This window comes from Dicentrarchus labrax, unplaced genomic scaffold (assembly GCF_905237075.1).
Source record: "Dicentrarchus labrax unplaced genomic scaffold, dlabrax2021, whole genome shotgun sequence".
NCBI classification, from domain to species: domain Eukaryota; kingdom Metazoa; phylum Chordata; class Actinopteri; family Moronidae; genus Dicentrarchus; species Dicentrarchus labrax.
In genome coordinates this window covers 199,978-221,707 of record NW_026136722.1, presented here as the reverse complement: position 1 = coordinate 221,707, position 21,730 = coordinate 199,978, and the positions used below count along the sequence as shown (strand labels likewise).

The window sequence follows — 21,730 nt, the reverse complement described above, 5'->3', positions numbered from 1 at the left end:
GTAAACAACAATAACCCCCCCCGAAACAAATGGATCCGAAACGCGTGAATATATCACCTTCCTAAGGCTATGAACGGCCTCATGGTAAAGTTGCTGCTGCTCTGAGCTGCAGTGTTGAAGCTTTTTTTATTCCATGTATGAAAGATTATAATCTGAATAATCGTGAGATCGGTATTCATTTGGATTTTGGGCGGAATACTGTGATATTTTTGTCTTTGTCAGAGTTTTACATGAAGTCATTTATTACAAGATTTGATGCTGACAATTCTTCTTTCCTGTGGTCAGGAATAATGTTGACACCCAGGTATAGTCTGGAAAACTTGCCAGAGAAACACAGCATTTGTGTCACTTTCAATGAGAACATTACAGTATTTCTTAGAGTGGGAATTAATAAAAACATAGTCTAGACTAGGTGAGTGGGTCTACCACAATTAGTTTGCCTTCTATATTATATTTTTGTTTCAGATTATTAGTTATGTCTCCTCAACCAATCTAGCAACTGCACTGGTGTCCCGTTGTCTGTCGTGTATTTGAACACACAAGTAAAGTAAAAATCAATATTTTTTAGTATTCATTTATTTTAAAAACTGGTTACAAAAGAAAAAAAGAGTTGGCAGTAAAAAAACAAAACCATTCAGTAATAGTTAACTATAAGAAGCTTCTGTTGTACAATGTAGTGTAAATACAAACATTTCAGTCATATATAGCTCACCTAAAAAAATCCAGATGTGTACAATTCTCCTTTAAAAAAAACCTGTGTTCATATAACTGCAGTTATATTAGTTTGATATTTTTTAAGTATGACCTGTATTTAGGATTATGTCAGCTCCAAAAAGAAGGACACTGTCTTTATTGTAAAATGTGGATAAGCAGATTTGTACCCTCCACTACATCCCTACTCACAACATACTACAATCCCCTTCACCTGGACCGTCCGTCCCTCTTTGTCTCCTCACAGCTTTACTTTCCACTCACAACATAACTGAATGACAAGTGACCCAAATGGGTACCTGGTGTAATTCCCCAAGAATGACTTTGAAAGTACAATTAAATAATAAAACTGTCTGTCTCTATGGAAAAGAAATAACATGACTGTCACACAAAACTGCTAACTAGAGGCTACCTTCCGTGTGTGGGTCAAATCTGTTTTAGATTCAATTTGTATTCCCCCTATTCCCCCTTTGTAGCCAGTCCAGCTTGGCTATATAGATTAAAAAGTCCTGTTGGCATGTATGTACATGGGCCTAATCTGGCCTTTCCAGGTAGGTAAATTCATGTTGGTCCTCTCCACTTTGAATAGTAAGATGATCTAACAATAAATGTTATCCTCTATAAGCACCTGGCTGTGGTTTGGTGCCTACTGGCATTCAAAGACAGTGAATATCCACATTTCTATTTCTATTCATCTCTTCTCTACTGAAGTCGATCCAGTTCGACCCATGCTACCGCCCTCTGCTGGCTGTGGATGGCGTTGCGTATGGCTGCCAGCAGCTCATCAGTGCAGCTCCAGGTGCTGGGCTCCAGGGTGTAGTAGAGCAGGGGCAGCGTCTCCAGCTGCAGCTCCTCGGCCTGGCACACCTCCTCCATTATGCTCTCCTCTCCACACCGTGGGAAAAACTTCCTGTTTCAAGTGTTGGAAGGTCATATGCAGCAGGTTAGAGGACAAAATGTTGGGTTCATGCAAAAGGAGACTTACTGTGAGGTAGGAAAATACCCCACTGTCTGCACATGAAGTAAAATTCACCTTCAACATGAATAGTTAGTGTACGATGAACCTGGAATGAAGTACCACCATGCAACTATGATCTCATGTGTACTGTGGCACTGAATTTTCTCTACTGCACATGCAAAGCAAATGGATGTGCACATACCTTAGCTTCTTGTGTTTTTTGTTTTTAGGTCGAATATGGATGACAATAGGGTAAATCCCCTGTCTTAATAAGCCCTCAACACTGGGCAGCCCCAGCTCCAGTAGACAGTGCTTGTCCTGAAACAGAGACAAAGAGGATTGAAGATTTGGATAACATGTTCTCTATTCCAGGAAATGAACAGCTGATACAGGCTTCTGGATTTAACCTACAAACAGTACAATTCAGCAACAAGAAGGTGTGACTATGTGTTTGTCAGGAACAGCAAAAACAATAAGATTATCCTTTTTTCAGAAGAAGAAAAAAAGGACAATGATGTGTTCTTTTCATTACCTGGCTGATGACATCCTGTATTGACTGCAGCCGTATGCCCAGAGCCTGCTCTGGGCTGCAGGAATCCAACAAGAACACTCTCTTGTCTCGTCTCTCTGAAGGCTGGATCGGCTCTGCGAACCACAGGAAACAGAGGAAAGAGGAGACGGTGGTGTATCATGTGACGATCAAGTGAAAAATCACCTTCTTCTTCACTCGCATTTGGGGCAATGTTTTTGCTGTGCACATACCTGGTGGGCAGGTGTTGAAATTCAAACCAGACTCTGCTGGTTGCAGCAGCCTCTCTATGAGACCACGGGAGAGAAGAGATGGGGAGAAGATGACCGGGCGCTTAGTCTGGACCTGCACCGGCTGCACTACACTGTACGGGATCAAGTGCTCCTCGTGACCTGAGGGGGCAGGCACACATGAAGGTACGCGTACATTAACGAACACATTTATCATTTGTTGCACGTATTTGGCGTCGCATTCTGGTAACACTAAGGCTGGCTCTTACGTTTGCTGAGTGTGTAAAGGACCTGCTGTGTGGAACCAATCCCACGGCAACCGGGGTCCACTGCCTTAACCAGTCGTACGCGTCCGGAGGCTTTCTTCAAGAGCTACAGGAGAATGGAGAAAACTGTGGTTACCAGTTCTGTAACAGTTTGGTTAAACACAGAGACTGAAACTGAACCTGCTGTTTATGTAATTTCAACATGAGCACATTAATCACCTTCTTCTTGAAGTCCTTTTGCTCCAGAGCCATTTTTCGTAGCCTCACAAGTAACAACTGCTGTGCCCTGAGATGGACAATAGTACAATCCAGGTTATTTACACTCCAGTATCAGCATTGTTAGAATATGGTGTTTAGTTCTTACTTTTAAGTACACTTTGTATTTCAGAGCTACTGTAAAAAATCCTCTTGGCCAAAATTAGAATATAGTCTAAAATAATACAGCAGTAAGATACCTGTTGTAGTTGGGCATGGTTCCTTCCTGCAGGGGCTTGGCTGTGCGGGGGTCCACCAGGGAACAGCGCCAGTGGTATTTTCCATTGTACCTTGTGTCTGTGACATGTATAATGTCGTCACAGGACACACCCAGAGACGGCGAGCCACCGTGAGGATCCATGTTGAGATTGACACGCACATAGAAGGAGTCAGCACCCGTAAAAGTAGGCGACGAGAGCTGGGAGCACAGCTTGGAGTATGCTGAGGACAGGAAACAGGAGAGGGGGCTGCTTATAGGCTCAGTATTACTGTTTTATATTCATTTTTTTAAATCTGTAAGTATATGGACTCACCCTCTGGGTTGCTCTGGTGTTTGAGTGTTGAAGGCTCGGTCCACCACTGCAGAGAAAAGTGGGCAACCTCAGCAGTGCACTGGGCCATCAGCACACTGCCCCCACCAAACAGGACCCGCTCCAGCTGGACAACATGAAGAGAAAGTTCTTGTTATGTTCCAGCCACACTTTCTTATATTCATCTTCTTTTTTACCCTTTTTTTCCAAGGAGATTGCAAACACCTGCAGGCCGAACTATAATATGCATTTGCCCAAAACAATTCACATATAAGCATTAGCAGACACACACAGCATGTGCACACGTATAGCCCACACATAATGATCTATCACCAAAGAGACAGACACACACCTCCAGGAGCTCACTGCCCTCCTTCAGTCCACATTGTTCAGCGGGGGAACCAGCTCTCACATGGCTGACAAAGATCCCTGTTCGGTTTCCTCCGACTATCGTAATATCGTCAGCTAGACTGGCTTTTCTGTGCTTTGGTGGGGTGGGGGGGCTTGAAGACGGGGAGCGGGGGGGTATCCTGAGAGAGGATGGGGTGACATTAGGCACAGATTTGGCAAAGAGCAGTACAACTTGCTTTCTATAAACAAAAGGTTAACTTTTCTTCATATATTCACATTATGTATGTATTGTGAATATTTGCACTTACAGTATTAAACCCTTTCAGAAACAGTTGTACCCTATTTTTTATGTTTAATGAGACGTTAATCACTTAACTATATGTGCTAGAAAATGTTTGGTTGCATATTGAGGAACGAATTAAGATCTTGCACTTAAAATATTCACACAATAGCATTGTAAAATAAATCTAAAATGTTTTATACTGCAGTTCGTCAGTCAGGACCTTTGCATCATCATCAGTCCTATCTAAAAAGGTGTTAAGATGTTGGTGCAAGCAGCGTATTAGTGAGATGATTGATTATTAAACAGGAAACCATCACATATGTCAATGCTTTAACAATATTTTTAGTGGCTTTCCTCGAGGGTTTGGAACTGAGGTTGTACCTGGGGACATTGGGTTGGTCTGAAGAGACTACAGGCAGGTTGACCAGGTCAGGGGGGAAGAGATGAGAGTGTAGGGAGGTACAGGAATCCCACAAAGAAGGTTCACTCGGCTCACCTGAAAACACCGGAGAGCTTCATAACTTACCTTCACGATGTACTACTTGGATGCCAAATGAAACAATTACAGAATTGAAGACAATCATTTAGAAGTTAATTTGTTTGTCGAAGTTAAGAAGCACCCGGAGGCCTCGTTTTGTTTTTAAAGAAGACTGTGACGGTTGTTCATGCAAGACATGACAGAATCAACTATACCTGTAATGTTATCGTTCTCATCACTGCCCCAGGACTCCAAGTCAAACCTTGTCAGAGCGAAAAAGGGTGTTAATCAAATGAAATAAAGGTAAAGAAATGAGTTAAAACAGGCTGAATGTATTTAGTGGGGTTATGTGGGGCTCACTCTGTGTTGAATCGACGGTTGATGGAGTTCATACATGGCGGAAAAGGGAAGGTGGACAGTCGATTTATTTCCTTTTCATTGTCTTCTGCCTGAGGATAAAGAGGTCAACAAAAGATTCAGACTCTTTCATTCTCTCTGTGCTTCGTAATGAGCAGAGCTGTGATACTCACTGACGAAAGGAGATTCTCCTCTGAGTTGGACTGAGAATCTGTGAATGAGCAGAAAGAATATTTCCATATATAAAGTACATCTATATGAAATAAATAAAGTAATCAAGTACAAGTCATTTTCTACTCAATTCCTGAGAATCATCTTCCAGCTGTCTGTGCACACAACTTACCCATTGAGTTATCATTGGCTTGGCCTCTAGAGGGCGCCTGCGGCACAGAAAATACAAGTAAATACAGTATGACTTCACAGCTAGTGAGAGGCATTGTGCAGGTGCTAACACGCAAAGAGTTGCATAAGGATTTACTACAACGTCTCATACTCAATAACAAAAATGAGATCCTTGTACAGCTGAAGACATTTACTTGGCAGTCCAAAAGCCAAATTCCTCATATAGTGTAATAACATGTTGTCTCCAGAACAGTTGTGTCTTGTGGGAATGATCTGTTACAGTACGCAAAGAAGAGGTTACACTACATAAACAGCAGCTACAACTCCTCTGATTGGCAACAGCAACACATTCCTACAACCAGCTGATTCTGATTCTGATTCATGGCGATGGTGATTCTGCACTTTGTGAGTGTGAGTGAAATAGTAGCTGAATGCCAGCCCTGACCTTTCGCAGCAGCAGACGGCTGCTACTGGCCTGGGGTCTCAGGTCCAGGCCGAGGGAACAGCAGGGGCCGTAGCACTGGTCCTCACTGCAGAGGGACAGGTGGGACTGGGGAGCAGACACACGGAATCATTTTAATATGTATAAAATGTCGTGTGGTTGCAGTGGAAGGACAGTGCTGCTTTCCTAACTTGCTGTGCCCCCCTGCTGTTAACTCACACAGTGCAGACAGGGGCTGGTCTGCTCCATCTGCTCCCGGCTCCTCTCCCTCTCTCTCTCCAGCTCCCTCTGCTGCTGCTCCAGGTTGGCCTGCAGCTCTGCAATGCGTTTCCGCAGACGGTTCTTATCCAGCAGACAGTCAGTGTACTCCAACTGCAGGCTGTCTCGACTGTGCAGGGCCTGGTGAAAAGATGAGAAAGAGAAAAGAAGTTTGCATGGTGTAAAAACATGTCAGGTTATTAAGGTAAACCTGCACCAGGCGGATTCAACTGCAACACAGCTGCCTGAAAATGTGCCTTGATGCACACTGTAAGACGGTTAGAAACTGTGTCTCCCTCCATTCACACTGACCTGGTCTCTCTCCTTTTCCAATTCCATAATCTGGTTGAAATAGGACACACTCCTCTTCTGCTCAGTCTCCCAGTCCAGCTGGAGAGTCCTCACCTTCAGCTGTAGCTGCTCGCTCTGCGACTCCAGCTACAAACATAGTTTACCATTACAACCACCATTCAAGGCAGAGCAGAAATAAAACACTGGGTTCAACAAGTCATTTAAGTTAAAAATCGATACATTTAATTAAAAAAAATATTTTCAGGTGATAATACACGAATGAAAACATACCTATTAATATTATATTCCATTTCTGCCAATAGACCCTCCTAAAAGTTACACACTAGACCTTTAAACATCTTTTGTGTCATTTGTTTCACCTTGTCCCTGTGCTCCTCTGCGCTCTGTAGCTCCCCCTGTAGTTTGGTAATGATGTCACAGAGCTCCTGCCGCTGCTCTGCAGACTCCCTGCGGTCCTGCTGCAGGATATCCATCAGAGCCTCGGGTAAACGTCAGAGAAAACATTTTTAGGACATGAAACGCTTTTAGAGACAAAAAAAAGTTAAAATTTTAGGCTTGAGGGACAAACTATGAGGAAAAAACACTTTAGCAGCTATAAAGGTGCCTTCAGGTGATTAACACTGGAGATTAAAAACACATACTATGACTCCAGTGGAAGGAACTGAGTCTCTCATCTGAGGTCCTTTATTCCCGGCTTTCTGAACCACAGCACAGTGCAGCGGCTTTTCTGGTAAAGCAGGTGGAGAACCATTTACTCCATTAGAGAGCAAACTGTTTCTTTTTGCCGGAGTAGTATTCCCTGTAGTGTCGAGTTTCTCTCCCTCGGTCAGCCTGGCCCGTAGCTCCTCTACCTGTACGGAGAACGAGCAAAGCAGCCATAAAAACATTTTAAAATGCAGGCTTTTACTATTGCACACCAGGCATTTCTTATGCTGTTAAATGTAAAACATGTTTAACATGCAACAACATTGTTAATGGGCTATTTACCTACATTTATGATAAAAAAAAAATATGTACACATAAAACACATACAGGCTTTTTGTACTGTAACTGCCAATTGCCTGTCAGTGCAGGCCTACTATGTCAAATATGTGGTACAAACACATATCTTCCAAACCTTTTTTCCAGGAATCAAGAAGTTGCCGGTAAATCAAAGGTAAACCTTTATGGCACACAATTACAAGACCTGCTACATTCCTAGCAGGCACACTGCACGTACGGCAACAGGACCACAGTGGAAATCATTCTGTTGGTTATTATTTCCAGGTATTTGTACCTCCGTGGTATGGTCGACATGTTGTGACAGGACACAAACTAAATCAAAGTGAGGCTGATAACAATCTACACAGTTGGTTGGAACCAACAGCAGAAGCAGTTTCACCTGAACCACTGTGGGCAGTATAATTTGCTCATTCAGTCAAGCAAAAAATAAATAGATTTAATAAAATAAATTCTAAAAATACCCCTCCCTGTTGCTACCTGTGACAAGTTTAGCACAAACTGTACCTTTGACTCTTCTGTTAAAGGTCCAATGTGTAACATTCAGGAGCTATTGGCAGAAATGGAATATAATTTTCATAGCTATGTTTTCATTAGTGTGTATATAATATAGGAATTTTCATGGTTTTGTAACCTTAGAATGAACCGTTTTTATCTACAGACACATGGGTCGCCTTCCAGTCTGCCATTAGGTTGACTTTGAACCATAATGTTCCACTGTAGCCCAGAATGGACAAACCAAACACTTCGTCTAGATAGGGCCGTCTGTGTTTTTCTCACATTTCACAGGCACTGCACTTTCTCCCTTTGGATGGAGAGGGAGGGTGAAACATTAGATCCCACCTAATCCTACACACTGGTCCTTTAAATATAAATTTCTGGCCCAAATGGAGCATCGAACACAGCACCTTAAAGTTTAGAACAACAGGGAAGGAGGAAAAAACTTGTGGCGGACATGTGACAAGAAGATCACTATTATTAGCAAATTCACCATTTCTGCAGCAACCATACAGCTGCTTTCAGAGACAGGATCAGCTGAGGAATGTGGTGGTAGAAAGGGAATGACTCATCCTCTCATTTCACTCTTAACACTGAGGGGCCCCTCACTCCTGTTTCAGTCAAAGACTGTGGTTGTGTTAGACAACTCTGTATGTTCAGTGAGTTTAAAAACCTGGATGTGGTGGAAAAAACATGTCCTTTACCCCTGTAAGGTAAATTAAGTTTAAACATAATAAAAAACATAATGGAATTCATATGTACAGTGTTGAGTTTCTGTTTTTACATAATGTTGTTCCCAACCGACCTACCTGCCTCAGTAGCTCTCTCTCACGGGTGGAGGCCTTGCCTTGTTCCTCCAGGGCCCTGGAGTACTTCACAGCCTGCTCCAGGTGCCTGTCCTTCAGCTTGCCCAGCTCTCGACTGGCCGACTCCCAGTCCTGACGCAGCCTTAATATCACAAATAACCCAGTGCACATATTCTCTTACTTTTTCTCCTTCAATTCATTTTTGTGCAATCAAGGTTATTCAATTGTGGATTCATTGTAGTTTTAATTCACACACAGAAGCTTCATGAAGAAATATTATCATAAATCAGTAGATTGACACAACAGATATGCCCTCTCTAATCTCTTCGCCCACAAAAGTAAAAAGTTGAAAATACAAAATCTCAAAAAACAGCAGGTAACCGTAACAGAAAAGACACATGTAACAATGTTATGTTTTGCCTCCCTCATCCCTGTAGTATCAGTCTATGTACCAGCTGACCAGGTACATATTAGTACATTTGTAGGTTTTTGCGGGCGTCTTTTCAAGCTATCTGAGGGGAGGCCCAATGTCTCAGACTTTTAAAATCCCTGTATTTGAACTCTGTGAGCAGATTTTACAACTGGATGTTCAAATTCAAACTTTGAAAAGTGATCTATTACTGTTAGAAGGTATCAACAAGAGAAATCAGTTGTCATTCAAAGTTTCCTCCATGACTCATCGTTTACTCATGAATTACCCATGAATTAAGTTAGATTTCCTGCAAACTCAGAGGAACAAATTAACTGCTAAGGTGAGACAAACCTCTCTAGCTGCAGCCTGTCGTGGCGTAACTCCTGAGCTTTACGTTCGGCGCGGCTGCGTTCCTCCTCCGCCATCCGGCAGCGCTGAGACAGGCGTCGCTCACACATACGGCTGTTTCGAAGTTGCTCCCTCAGTTTACGCACCTCCAGAAGCAGGAACTGGGTCAAACCCTCCGGACCTTCCTCATCTGGGGAGTAAAGACAGGTGGAGGTTAATGTGTGGAGAGGGTGAACTCACCCAGGAGACATCAGGGGTGTATGAATATGTATCCTGATGAGCATGCACTGAAATCTTGTGTGTGTACTTAATGAAAGCAGAGGTCAGATCTATCAAGAGAAACCAAATGATCATATTTGTTCTACATCTTAGTACTTCATTCCTTTAGATGCTCTTGAGCATCATAATCACAAAGACTTACAGTACGTGCTCAGCTGCGCAGAGAGTACTTATCTACTAGTAGATAGCATTGAACACTTAAGTTTCTAGAGATGTTAAGTGCTTTCTAAGTGCTTGTATCTCAGGTCTGATTGCTGGCCATTACATTATTATTAACCTCAGTGAGTTTTTTAAAACATTGAATGTCTTTGCTCTTTGTGTCTTTACTATGTGCCGGTAAAGACCTTTTCACACAACCAAAGCTAAGTCATTTTTTGAAGAACTAAACTTTGCATTTTGGGCATGAAACATCCAGGACTAAATTCAATGTAGTGTCATTAAATGAAACCACTAGCATAGTTATGGATAGTGTTTCCAGTCAAATCAAATCATTAAATATATTCACTGAAGTACTTCGATAATGTGTCTGTTTCCAATGACATAAAGTTTATTTTCATTCAAACAGTATCCACAAAAATTCTCATGCCACAGCAAGATATTTCCCTCTCTATTGTCTCTAAATCTAAACAATTCCTGACAAAATATTGAGGTTATTTACTCAAGAGCACATCAAAAGGAATGGGTCTTAAAGTGGGCCAACAGTTTGAATAAGGTCTCTTTACAGGCCATATTCGCATTTACAGGACCCACACAGTACATGTAATGTAAGTTTGGTTGATTTCTTTCAATTCTGAAGTCAATTTAAGGTTTGAGTCTAACTCCACATTGTGACATGTGGTGAGTCCACACATCTCCAGTCCTCGACATGCATGCCTGCTTACCCAGTATGAGGGAGCATCGCTGTGTGGGCTGTTCTCCAGTCAGCTGTGTGTACTGCTCTGGGTGGTAAAACTCCAGTGATTCCATGAAGGCTTGAAGACCTCGCTGGCCCTGACCACGCAGAATGTCCAGCAAACGACCTGGTCAACAAAATGGAAAAATAAAAGTCTGAAAAACTGTAACAATGTAGAATTAATCACTATCCTAAACACAGTCTTCAACACAGGGGCGTTTCTAGACGTTTTTGACTGGGGTGGTACAAGTGGGGCTCTGACTCATGCAGGTGTGACATGTAGTACACAAGTATGTGTCTCAGCTTTCCAGTCATTCCCAATTTATGCAATTCCAACACATTATGGAACCCAGCATGCAGGAATATTGAAATACACTAGGCAAAAACAACACATTTATACCACATGCAAAAGACTGCATGGTGTTTGCCTAAAACTGCATGGGATTAGCATAAAGTCGGCATGTTTGTAAAGGGGAGACGTGTGGGTACCCATAGAACCCATTTTCATACAAAAAAAAATGTATTGCCAAAGATTAGCCTAATTTTGGAGCATTATTTAGCCCCCTTTCCTCACATGCTAACATGGCTTGGTTGGTAACAACGGATGCATTAGGTCATCTAGTAGGAGAAGTTAGGATAATGGGGTTGCACTTTGGGTGGCCAATCAGATTTCCGGGGTGGCCAGCCACGACGCAGAACGGCCCCCTGGAAACGCCCCTCCTTTAACAGTGACAACGTCGAAGAAATTAAAATTTATCAGTATTTTGGTCGTGTAAACTATCCCAGTTGAAACAGTCTAACCATGAAAATGTTACCTCTTTGATGTGTCATTCAGTCCTGTAGTTACATAGGTATTTAAAACAAGACTATAATGAATGTCTGGCTCTAGGATGAGCTAACTCATTGGCAATGGAACAACTGTGATATGAACTGGGTGCTCAGCCTTTATACCGTCTTTACTTGTGGCATCTCCCTTCATCTTTATCTTCTTTCACTCCTCATTCTTCTCTGCCAGCCTTACACTCCTCTTTACTTAGAATTGTCAACCAATCACCTTGGTTTCTGCCTGTTTCTCTCACTGCAACATTTATCTTCACCCACCTGTTCCTCTCTGACAACCTGCTGCACAATCATTAACACAATGTTTCTTCTTTGGGAATTTTTTGCTTGGCACCATATAAATATGGGTTAGGCTTAGGTTTCTGGAAGGATATGTTAGATGCCCTTAGTGAAGTGTTTCACCAAGACATCCCAAGAGATTCAAAGGTGGTCGCCCCTGAAGGCTTTGAGGAGAACCAAAATGTATTTGTTACAATACTCTTGGGAGCTGCAATTAAATGTATCACAGTAACACCTGATGCTTCAACATATAACATCTGGATTAAAAAACAATATGGGAACTGAATTTGAAAAGGGGTGGAGCCCTGCAATGAGTCTATTAATGTAATAAGGGAATTTTTAAACTCCAATAACCAACCTGTCCCTTTCATCTCATACCTCACAGTATCTTTGCCTCAACTCTGATGGATTATCTATCACAAATGTTACATGAAAATGATTCAACCTGATGATTTTGCATGAGTTGTTGAATTTATCTGTATGGCTGGTGTTACTTTGTCGCTTTCCTGAAGGTTTTCAAATGAAATGTTACTCCTCTCACCGGCCTTGCTGATGCGCAGTGGGTACTGTGTGGAGTTGAGCACCTCGTCCTCATCCTGCTCATCGATGACCTTGCACTGGCGAAGGTACGGGGTGAGTTTGGCCGGGTTGAGGATGCGTGTGAGCTTGTGCCGGACCCCCTCCACACGATCCCAAAGCTCCTCACAGCGCTCCTCCGACCAGGGGGAAGAAGATCGCACCTCCTCCTGAGCTATATCCGCCTCCTCTGCCCAAACTGTGACACCTAAAAAGGAATTTAGTAGTTGCAGTTCAGTAAGTAGTTCAGGAAGTTTGAGCGCTGTAAAGGATCATGCACTGACAGAGAAACTGCTTTTTAAAAAGCATCTTGCGGTAATTGACTCCACAAATGTTTTGCTCCTTTGGACCTCGCCGGCACACTTCAGTCCTGAGGGCCAGATTTACAGAGATATGTAATGTCCGGTCCTAGACAAAATATTACTTTGCATGGAGAATTCCATTGGAGTTTGTTTATGTCTGACTACGCTTATCTGTATCTCTGCAACTCTCAGCCATGAGCCATTACATTATGTTACAACTATGATTTCTAAACAATCACAGTTTGTCTGCTTTTCAACGCAAAGATGAGACACCAGAAGCAAACATATGAGGCACCTTTGTGAAATAGTTTAAAATTCCTCTAATTTCAGCCTTGATTAAAATTCTCTTTGTCCAACCAGAATGAATGGCCATATAATAGAAGCCATTTAGGATGCATATATGATTATCTGCTGCATAGTTAAAGAATGAGAGACGTGATTGCTGGAAATCTTTAGAGGAATGCTGAGGGGGATTTACTCCCTACAAAATATGAGTCTGACAGATGAACCATTAACTTGAAGCCATTTGCAAAGCGGACAGCAGATAAAAGTGTTAAATCTCACAAAAGAGGACGCCTTGATAAGGTGAAAGAACAATAACTGTTTGCATCACTGAACAAGAGCTCATATTTCAAACACAGTGTGAGTTCATATAACAGCAGCAGTGGGTTTATAGACAGTTTAACTCCTATAGAGCAAAGGGTCTGCTGTTCTGAGGGTCATAAACTATAGTGGGCACTTTGTGGGTCGGTGTCTCAGAGTGCAAGAATGAAAATACTGGCGTGACTCATATTGTACACCTAAAAACACACCAGGGGACCGCAGACAAAGGCTTTCTCAGCCCCATTCACTTCACACTATGAAGGAAACAAGGAGAGAAAGTGAGTTAATCTAACTACGGGAGTTTGCTGAAAAATTGCTGTTAAATATATGCTTTTCTTTCTTAATGATCTACCAGTGATAATAACGCTTTTACCAGCCTTCCAAGTCCAGAGAGACATTGCTAAACAAGGCGTACTAAAACAACAGAGGCCCTCCATAGCTGTGCTGGACTACAGGCAAAATCCCATGTCTCATTCCTGTTGGTTTAACAAATGTAGTGAGTGCTTTATAATCACAGAGAGGTCCAAGTCACCAGCTTCTCTCTCATCTCACTGCAGTCTGAAACACAACGCAGCATGCCTTTCACTTTATTTTGCTTTGGAGGTTTTTGCCTGCTGGTCATTTTAAGAAATAAATGATAGAAACAACCTACAGACCAAGCAATCGTGAAAATGACCCCATCAGTGTCTCACACTGTTGTTACCCATCCGAGTTATTTACTCATAACGAGAGTGAGGTGCCTGCCGCTCTGTGCAGCTGATGGAGGCAGGCTGAGGCAGGCCTGGATGGTCTGGAATGTTTGTCATTACCCATAAACAGTCTATTGAGACATTGTTCTTGTGTGATTACTACTTAAATCCTCCTTCCTACACTAATAGAAAACACTTATTAGCAGCAGAACACCAGCTAATCTTCCTGGGGTCCACACAAAACATAAAAAAAGAGGACAACAGATAAGACACTTACATACAAAACACCACATATTAAAATCTGAAAAATGTGTATACATATTCTTTCAAAAGCACTGAATGTACATATAAAGTGAAACCTGACAGTGTATTTATATACAAATTGTTATACTTCTAGAAAATGATACATTGCACTACGGTTCAGTGAAAACTGTCAAATATAGATATGCTTTCCATTAAAAAAATCATTAAAAACAAATAGGTGACACAAAATGACACAAGTTATCTACTAATAAGATAATATATTCCAACAAGAAGACTGTAGGCATATAATCAGTTTGTTTCCTTTTTATCTGATCTTTTATCCCTAAAAAAGGTTTTAATTAACCTGAGTGAAAATATAGTGTTATATATACAGTTTACAAAACTACCAGGAGTTCAGATTATTGTGTTTACTGTTTTGGGGGAAAGAGCTTCTGTTTTGAAGAACTGTGTCAAATCAGCTGAGAACTGAAGGTAACGTCACTCAGCCACACATAATATTAATATAATTAATAATGTATATTTCACAAACTGAGCATCCAGTGTCAGTTTGTGACATTTACATTATTACATGTAGGAGAAAAAAAAGTTAAATCCAGTGGTCACATGCTCTACACTGGACACAGTATTACAGACCCACACATATGAAGTTAAAGTTTTCATACCTGTGCTTCAGACAGAGTAGTATAAGCCTTTAACGCGCAGTTATATGGTGACTGACTGATAGAAAAGCTGCTAATCTGTCAATGATCTCCTAGAGGTACAAACACACAGAGAAAGAGTAAACAGCACCCTGACAGCTTAAGCCCTAAACGCTGGCTTACCGCTCATGTCTTGAACTGCTTGAATCTCCTCCGAAGATGAGGCCAAGTAAAGCGGAGCGTAATCAAATCCTTTACATCCCATCCAGGTCCAGAGACGAGTCATTCAGGAGTGAAACTGAGCAGTGAGGTCAGGGTGTGTGGGCGCCACCTGATTGGAGAGTGGCGGAGCGCACAGGTCCTCCTTTTTACGCACACCTTGGCGCACTCAGCTCCTCCACCCTCTGTCAACCACAGCCAGCCAATCAGCAGCCAAAACGAACGACAAGAAATCCTACTTATCACCACATCAGGGCGGATTTCCTTCCTTTATCAGGTCTATTTCAGTCAGGAAAGACCGGACAGAAAGCGGTCCGTCTAAACTGTCTAGTGTGTAGTAGAGTCTTTATACCACAAGATGGCGCTTTGAACCAATGGTGGTCCACTCCTACTGTAAAGCTGTCGCCTATAAGCACCACGTTAAAGTAGTAATACTGTTAATATCCCAATATTCTCAGTGGAGAGAATCCTCTTTCTGCTCGTACGAGACTGTTTCGTTGAACTGTGAGCGTTGTCACACTTTGGCTTGTCACAGAGATTATGACTCATTAACACTGAGTCACTTTTCAGGTGCTTCACTGTAATCAGGAGCGAAAATAGCTTCAGACCTTGTAAAAGTAAAGGAGAGGCAGTTTGGTGTTGTGCCCTGGAGGAGAGCAGCTTAGTCACCAGCAATGCCAAGGAGAACCTGGCTGCTCTGATACATAAAAACACACAATGACACACAGTTTCATCCTCAATGTTTTTATGCGTGTGCTGGCTTTACATATAGAATGACTGTAACTAATGAAGTATTAAGTAAGTGGTGTAGCTGACTCATATTTCTGAGTATGACCATATAACTTGTCTGTGCTCAATAATGCGTTTAGCTTGGAAATGACACCAGGAAGTGATGAGAGAGCCAAAACAAGTAGAGGCAAGGGCCAAAAGGGCAATACGCAAATTAGTGTGATGATTGCATGTCATTAAAACAATTGAACAGCAGGTGAAAGACTTCTAAAAGGCGTGTTTGTGTCACAATTCAAACAAATATTTAGATGTGCATAATGCAACCAAGTCCTTGGTTTTATGGAAATACGTTCATACAATTGCCTCTTCAAGGCAGCTGGGAAAACTCTTGAGTGTGTGGGGGACGGGACCGGGCAGAGTGTGCGGCGTGAAATGTGTCTTTCAGTTACAGTACGATCGCAGACAGGAAATATAGGGTGCCTGGCAGAAGAATGTGTCTTTTTCTTGGCATGTGGACAGGAAATGTCAGGCTGCCCTCCATCTCTGGGCCTCCCCTGAATAAACAGGCCTCCTGTTTGGGGGCTCAGTGCTGTTGCTGAGTGACAGTGCAGGTACATGTAGACAGAGGGTGTAAAGGGATATTACATTATGCGCTGATATCTCCTCAGACACTACATGAAGTGCAATTAGGTGAGGGTGCTCTGGAAGTTGCTTGTGCAGAAATACAAACAGACTTTGCATCAGGCCTTGACCACACTGAGTTTGTGGTAAGCTGTACAAAAATAACATTGGTGACAACATTTGACTATATACACTCACCGAAGGATCTGTAGTATACATGTGGCACTACAAGCTGAGCAGTATTGATTGTATTAACAGTGTGTGGGGAGGTGATTAACTTGTATCTGCTAAATAAGAGAATTTACAGACAGGACGTTCCTCCTTGTGTCTTTATCTTTTCTTGTGCTGTATCATCATTGTTTGCCTCTCTCTTTGGCTCCATCTTTGTTCCCACAAACTCACACCTCCTTTCTGGCTGTCGTTCTTTTATAGCTCCCTCTTGCCCACCGTTTTCTTCTCTCTGTTCTTCTTGTCATTTACTCTAAGCCTCTTCCTCTGACAAACCAATCCATCCTCCAGCAGTCCGTCTTGGTCTGCTGAGGGAGGGAGGGTTGCAGTGGATGAGCATTCCTGTTGTCTCTGAGGTGACAGCGGCACAGAAGAGCCATTGACGGCAGCACTGGACCCCACAGTTTGCTCATGCTGGAATGTGCGATATCGTGACAGTTCAGACCCACAGAAACAGACTGTGCAGAAGTCATTTTTAGATTTTCAAGTTGATTTTTTTCTCCCAAACAACGAGTGATTGAGCAGGTGCTGCTTCACTGTCTTTTTGAAAAAGCAGCTGCTATTAAGTTTGACCTGCAGCTTCAAAGCAACAGGAACTGGGTGGGACTGATAACCATCACAGCTGCATTTTGTGGAAGAAGCGAGTTTCTTTAGCTTTTCATATCTATTGCTGCTAGGGGCTGTGGCCCCGTGTGCAAAAGGTTTCAGCTCAGGATGAAATCAGACATCTGAATGAATTTAAATAGAATTTTATGTACACCTCTTCAACCCTCATTGGAAAAAGCCACACTGATGTTTATCTATGTTTTCTGTCCTCATCAGCCGCCATGTTTTAGCTTCTTTGATGACAAGTTTTCACGCTCCCTTGGCTCTTCTTGTGCTAAATAAAAAGTGGGGTCCTCCATTTGTCCAAATTTCAGTTCTCAAACTTATAATAAAACACAATATTGTGGAGGGACCAGCACACACTTTTCTTCTTTTTCTAAACTTTTTTCTTGTACCTGTTCAACGTATTGGTAAAAACACGCACTGTAGAGTGGTTTGTCCCTTCTGTGCTACTGTAGCAACATGGTGGCTTCCGTGGCTCATTATAAGGTAATAAAAATGTAACAGTTCGTTCTTTAAGGTCTTTATGCACTACTGAAAATGTATGGATATTCTATTGCTTTTCTGTCAATAGATACTCCTAAACATTACACACCAGACCTTTAAACAGCACCAGTGTCTGTGTGTTTCATTTCTATGTTTGTTCCACTCTGATCCTGCCCAGAACACAACAGGCCCAGCTCTTCACCCAGCAGCTGACCCCCGTTGCTCCATCTATGACTCAAGCCCGACGGCTGCACAGAATTGCCCCTTTGTGTCTTTGAAGAATGTGTCTTTTCGGACTTTTTTTTTGGAAAACAGAGGCAGAGAAAGAGAGGGATGGGGGCATGAGTAATTGAGCCAGATTTGAATCTTGACATGTGATTTATGCTCCCTTTGTACGCAGGATTATGTGACACTAGCTTTCACTATTGATCATGACAGTGAGATTATAAGTGAGAAATGAATAATCGACGCCAGTGAAACATCTCGTTTCTACTCTCCGCTTGTAAAGAAGAAGATTTATAAGGGCACTGTGTTGCGTTGATAAATTTGACCAAGAAAGCCATATGTGGTCTATGCAGTTAAAGTGTCCTCTTATTCTCAGCTCTGTCATATATGGCAGGACCAGAGTAGCTTAATGAGATCTTGTAAACATCCCAGAGTATTACCATGCAATTTCCTGTTTAACATGGAATCAACATCAATAACACCAGGGGGTTGGAGTGAAGGAAGGAATTCTTATTGAAGCAAATAAAAAGCTTGGACAAATAATGAGTGGGACAAAAATATTAGAACATTTAAACCAGAGGCCACTTTTAGGGAGTATTTATTTGTCATTGAATGAACATGAAAAAATAATTTATTGATTTCTAAAAATGTAATTTAGGAACAATTTTTGTTTTTCTCACATGGAGACGATGTGGCTGAAGTCCGACCTCACAGATCCTCATCTGGACAAACTTCAAGTGGCTGGGACAAGTCATCTTTCAATCAGGACACAATCAAGGAGCAAGTGCACATAAATTTACATGCTTACGTTTTTAACGCATCTCTTGGTCATAGTCCATATAATGAAAGAAGTTGGGGAATGTCTTTGGTTTAGAGCTGGGATTGCATAATACAATCACTTTTTCTGTTTTAAACCAGATAGTGCTTTATAGAGATGTGTGAAGTAAAAATATAAACTATGAAACTACAAAAAGGCATTTTAGAATTATTCCAATGACAAATTATTATTACATAATATATATTATGTGCTAATGTTGCCCAGCATGCCCTGGATGTCAGTATCCACCAGTCTCCCCAGGAAATATGTTTTGGTCATGCCAGTCTTTATCCAACTTTTGGACTTCTGTTTTTCAATCAGCATGGGTGGTGAAACAGTTACTACTAACCCTTTAAACTTGTTGTACTCGATCACCTCTCAGACAGATGTCTGTGCTTTTCTGATGGAAAACGTGTTGTATTGTGTACTTGTATGCAAGTTGTAATAGAAAAGCCATTTTAGTCCAGATGCCAGAGTAACCCTCCCTCAGCTCCACAGTAGTTGCCCATTGTTCCACACTATGACAAACCTATGTAAACTGTAGTATGACCTACGAAATGCCTGTTGATCCACTCATTATAGAGTGTCTTTTTCTACATGCTCACAGACAAATGTGTGCACACACGCATGACTTCGCGGTGCCAGTGAAAACTAACGCGTCGGCCCGCTCCCCTTCCTGTCACTCTCCTTCCCGAGCCAGTGAGGTTAGAGTTGACGTTTGAATTACAGGGTGTTACATAGCTGTCTAAATCTGAGTTCCACCACACATTTGAACTGCAGACATAGACAACTTTAACAACCACTGCACATCAATTTTCCAGATACACAAACAGTTTTAAAAATGCGACTATTGCTAACCACATGCTAAAAGTTGCCTCAGAACAGGAACAGAGTAACATATAGTAATAGAGCAGTCACGACAAGCGCAACACTCTTGGCATCAACAGTCCGTACGTCTGTCTGAGTATTTATTTGTGTGTATTTATACACATACTGGATTGTAAGTGGATGTAATGCTCCTGCTTCTTTTTGCTTATGTATGATGCCTAAACGGACCAGCTTGGAGATGCTGTCCAGGGATCAGTGTTCACAGCGTGCCTCACCGTCTGCTGGATCACATTTCCCTGGCTTTAGGGATTCCCTTTTTAACTGACATCAACAAAACAAACACCAGGAAGAAAACCTCCTGGGAATGACATAACAACACATAACAATAAAGCGAGAGAGTGGCAGTGTGGTTAAGACGCTTATGTTCTATTTCAAGCTCCACACAACAATGCTTGTCTGTAATCGCACAAACTGAATATTTTCAGGGTCATCTAACAGAGACAGATATCAACAATAGCACTGAGATGTGAAAATACAGGAAGCCATTTAGTTTCCTAATAAACCCCTGACAATATCTGGTCTCTGTTTCCATCTCCAGCTGTATCAGCCATCTGTGTGCACACTCTAACCATGAATACAGTACGTCTGGAAGTACAATGGCTGGTTTCAATGCTCTCCAGCTCTCCCAGACATCGTCATCTGCCTCCCCACCAGGAAGACATACAGGGACGAGGGAGTGACTCTTGCAGAGTTCTTCTCCTAGCTCCTAGCTGTTAACTGTGGTCTGTGTTTGAAAAAAGTCAAACTGATCGCTGAAAAATATGAGTAGACGACTTGTACATCACTATAGTGACCCCTTACCCTTTCTGGCACCCTTATGGGGGTGGTTGACACAGTGGTTAAGAGCCTCTGCTCAAGGATGAGTAATAGGAATAACATGATAAAAATATACCTGCAAAAAACCCATATGTACATCACCAGAAGAAGCGTGGTTAGAAAGTGAGACTGAGGGCCAGAAGGTTGTTAGAGCCTTCTGATCCGAGCTACTTGAGTAACTATAATGGTGGATCTGAAATCATCATCATTCATTCACTGTATTATAGACATTCAGTTAAATATAGAGTGAAATTTAGATTTTAGAAATCTTGGACACTGACAGGTTTAGGGTCCAACAACTATAATTTTGCATCAATACAATGTGATGCATTAATGTGGGATTGTAAGCAGAAAGTAGTGTGGCCTACATACCGTGGGTGCTATGCTGCTGCTTTTTATTGCAACTTTCTGAAGGCACTATATTGTGCATACATTTTAAACACAGAATTAAAACACTCAAATTAAAGTGGCCATTATCTCAATATTAATCTCCAGATTCTTCTTTTCAGAGACAAATGCATGATCCCTCAACAGCTTCCCAACTGCAAACCCTGCCAATGGTGTTTGATGAGTAATCCTCAGCTCCCATAGGCTTAAAAAGTGGCTCTAGTAGGTTTAAAGCTCTTGTCTGCACCTGTAGTCAAATTGGATTCCTATTGCTCCATATGTTCAGTATGCTCCAGACAATCTCTTATAATCACTAATGATAATGTATTGCAAAAAAAAAAATGAGTATATTGAAACATATGATTGTTTGGAGGTGGTTTGGGGGATTTTCCATTTTCTTCATTTTCCAGTTTTATAACAATGACACGATTTTCAGCTCCTGAAAAACATTATATATATTCAAGTTAACTTTATGGTATTCTATCACAATTACCTGAAACCACCCATTAAAGCCATCATCATGCACATATTTAGTTTAGTGAGCATTTTAACATACTCAACATCAATTGCTGGGAAATGGATTACAGTATGTTGCAGAAATGGTTTGAGATGCTTTTGTGGAGGCTGACTTCCTGAGAAATAGTCAGAAAGGACTAACCACTGTGCAGGGCTGTTGAGGTGCCATGTTCTATTCTTGACCTTTTCTAAAAAATATCTGACTCCTACATTTAGACCAGGTTTCGAGATACAAAGGTGAACAGTTTCTGTTCAGTGACTGTCAGAACCAAGTGTTTCAGTATGTGTCTGTCTGTTCATTGCCTGTTTTTTTGTAGCCTAGAAAGCATTGAGGACTGACATCACAATGCTCTATTGTCTCTGGGCCAACACTCAGCTTCCTGGCGGGTCAGAATCCACGGAAACAGGAGCGCAATCCAAACAAAGACACAGGGGTCGACTTCTTTCATGTACCCCTTAACCCAG

The 21,730-nt window shown here is 41.8% G+C and overlaps 1 protein-coding gene across 1 annotated transcript; it reads right to left on the bottom strand.

Moving 5' to 3' along the window:
• Positions 1–558: 558 nt before the first annotated feature.
• On the bottom strand, positions 559–15,219 carry zmp:0000000896 (caspase recruitment domain-containing protein 10). Its single transcript, XM_051388789.1, has 24 exons — positions 14,911–15,219; positions 12,197–12,439; positions 10,526–10,663; positions 9,369–9,555; positions 8,609–8,747; positions 6,944–7,153; positions 6,662–6,781; positions 6,303–6,428; positions 5,952–6,131; positions 5,736–5,840; positions 5,292–5,328; positions 5,122–5,159; positions 4,952–5,040; positions 4,807–4,853; positions 4,495–4,609; positions 3,832–4,009; positions 3,483–3,606; positions 3,150–3,390; positions 2,914–2,980; positions 2,698–2,800; positions 2,432–2,590; positions 2,202–2,314; positions 1,872–1,987; positions 559–1,621 (listed from the first exon to the last, which is right to left on the bottom strand). Exons 1-24 carry the CDS (start codon positions 15,011–15,013, stop codon positions 1,414–1,416), a joined length of 3,186 nt encoding a protein of 1,061 aa, XP_051244749.1. The 5' UTR covers positions 15,014–15,219; the 3' UTR covers positions 559–1,413.
• Between the last annotated feature and the right edge of the window lie 6,511 nt (positions 15,220–21,730).

Bases quoted from the DNA above. Each gene is read 5' to 3' on its own strand.
- zmp:0000000896 (XM_051388789.1), bottom strand. From the start codon at position 15,013: ATGACTCGTCTCTGGACCTGGATGGGATGTAAAGGATTTGATTACGCT. The intron at 5,041-5,121 runs GTGAGTATCACA...CTTTATCCTCAG, and splicing joins AGGAGAATCTCCTTTCGTCA to GCAGAAGACAATGAAAAGGA. The intron at 2,591-2,697 runs GTAAGAGCCAGC...CTGCCCCCTCAG, and splicing joins CCTTTACACACTCAGCAAAC to GTCACGAGGAGCACTTGATC.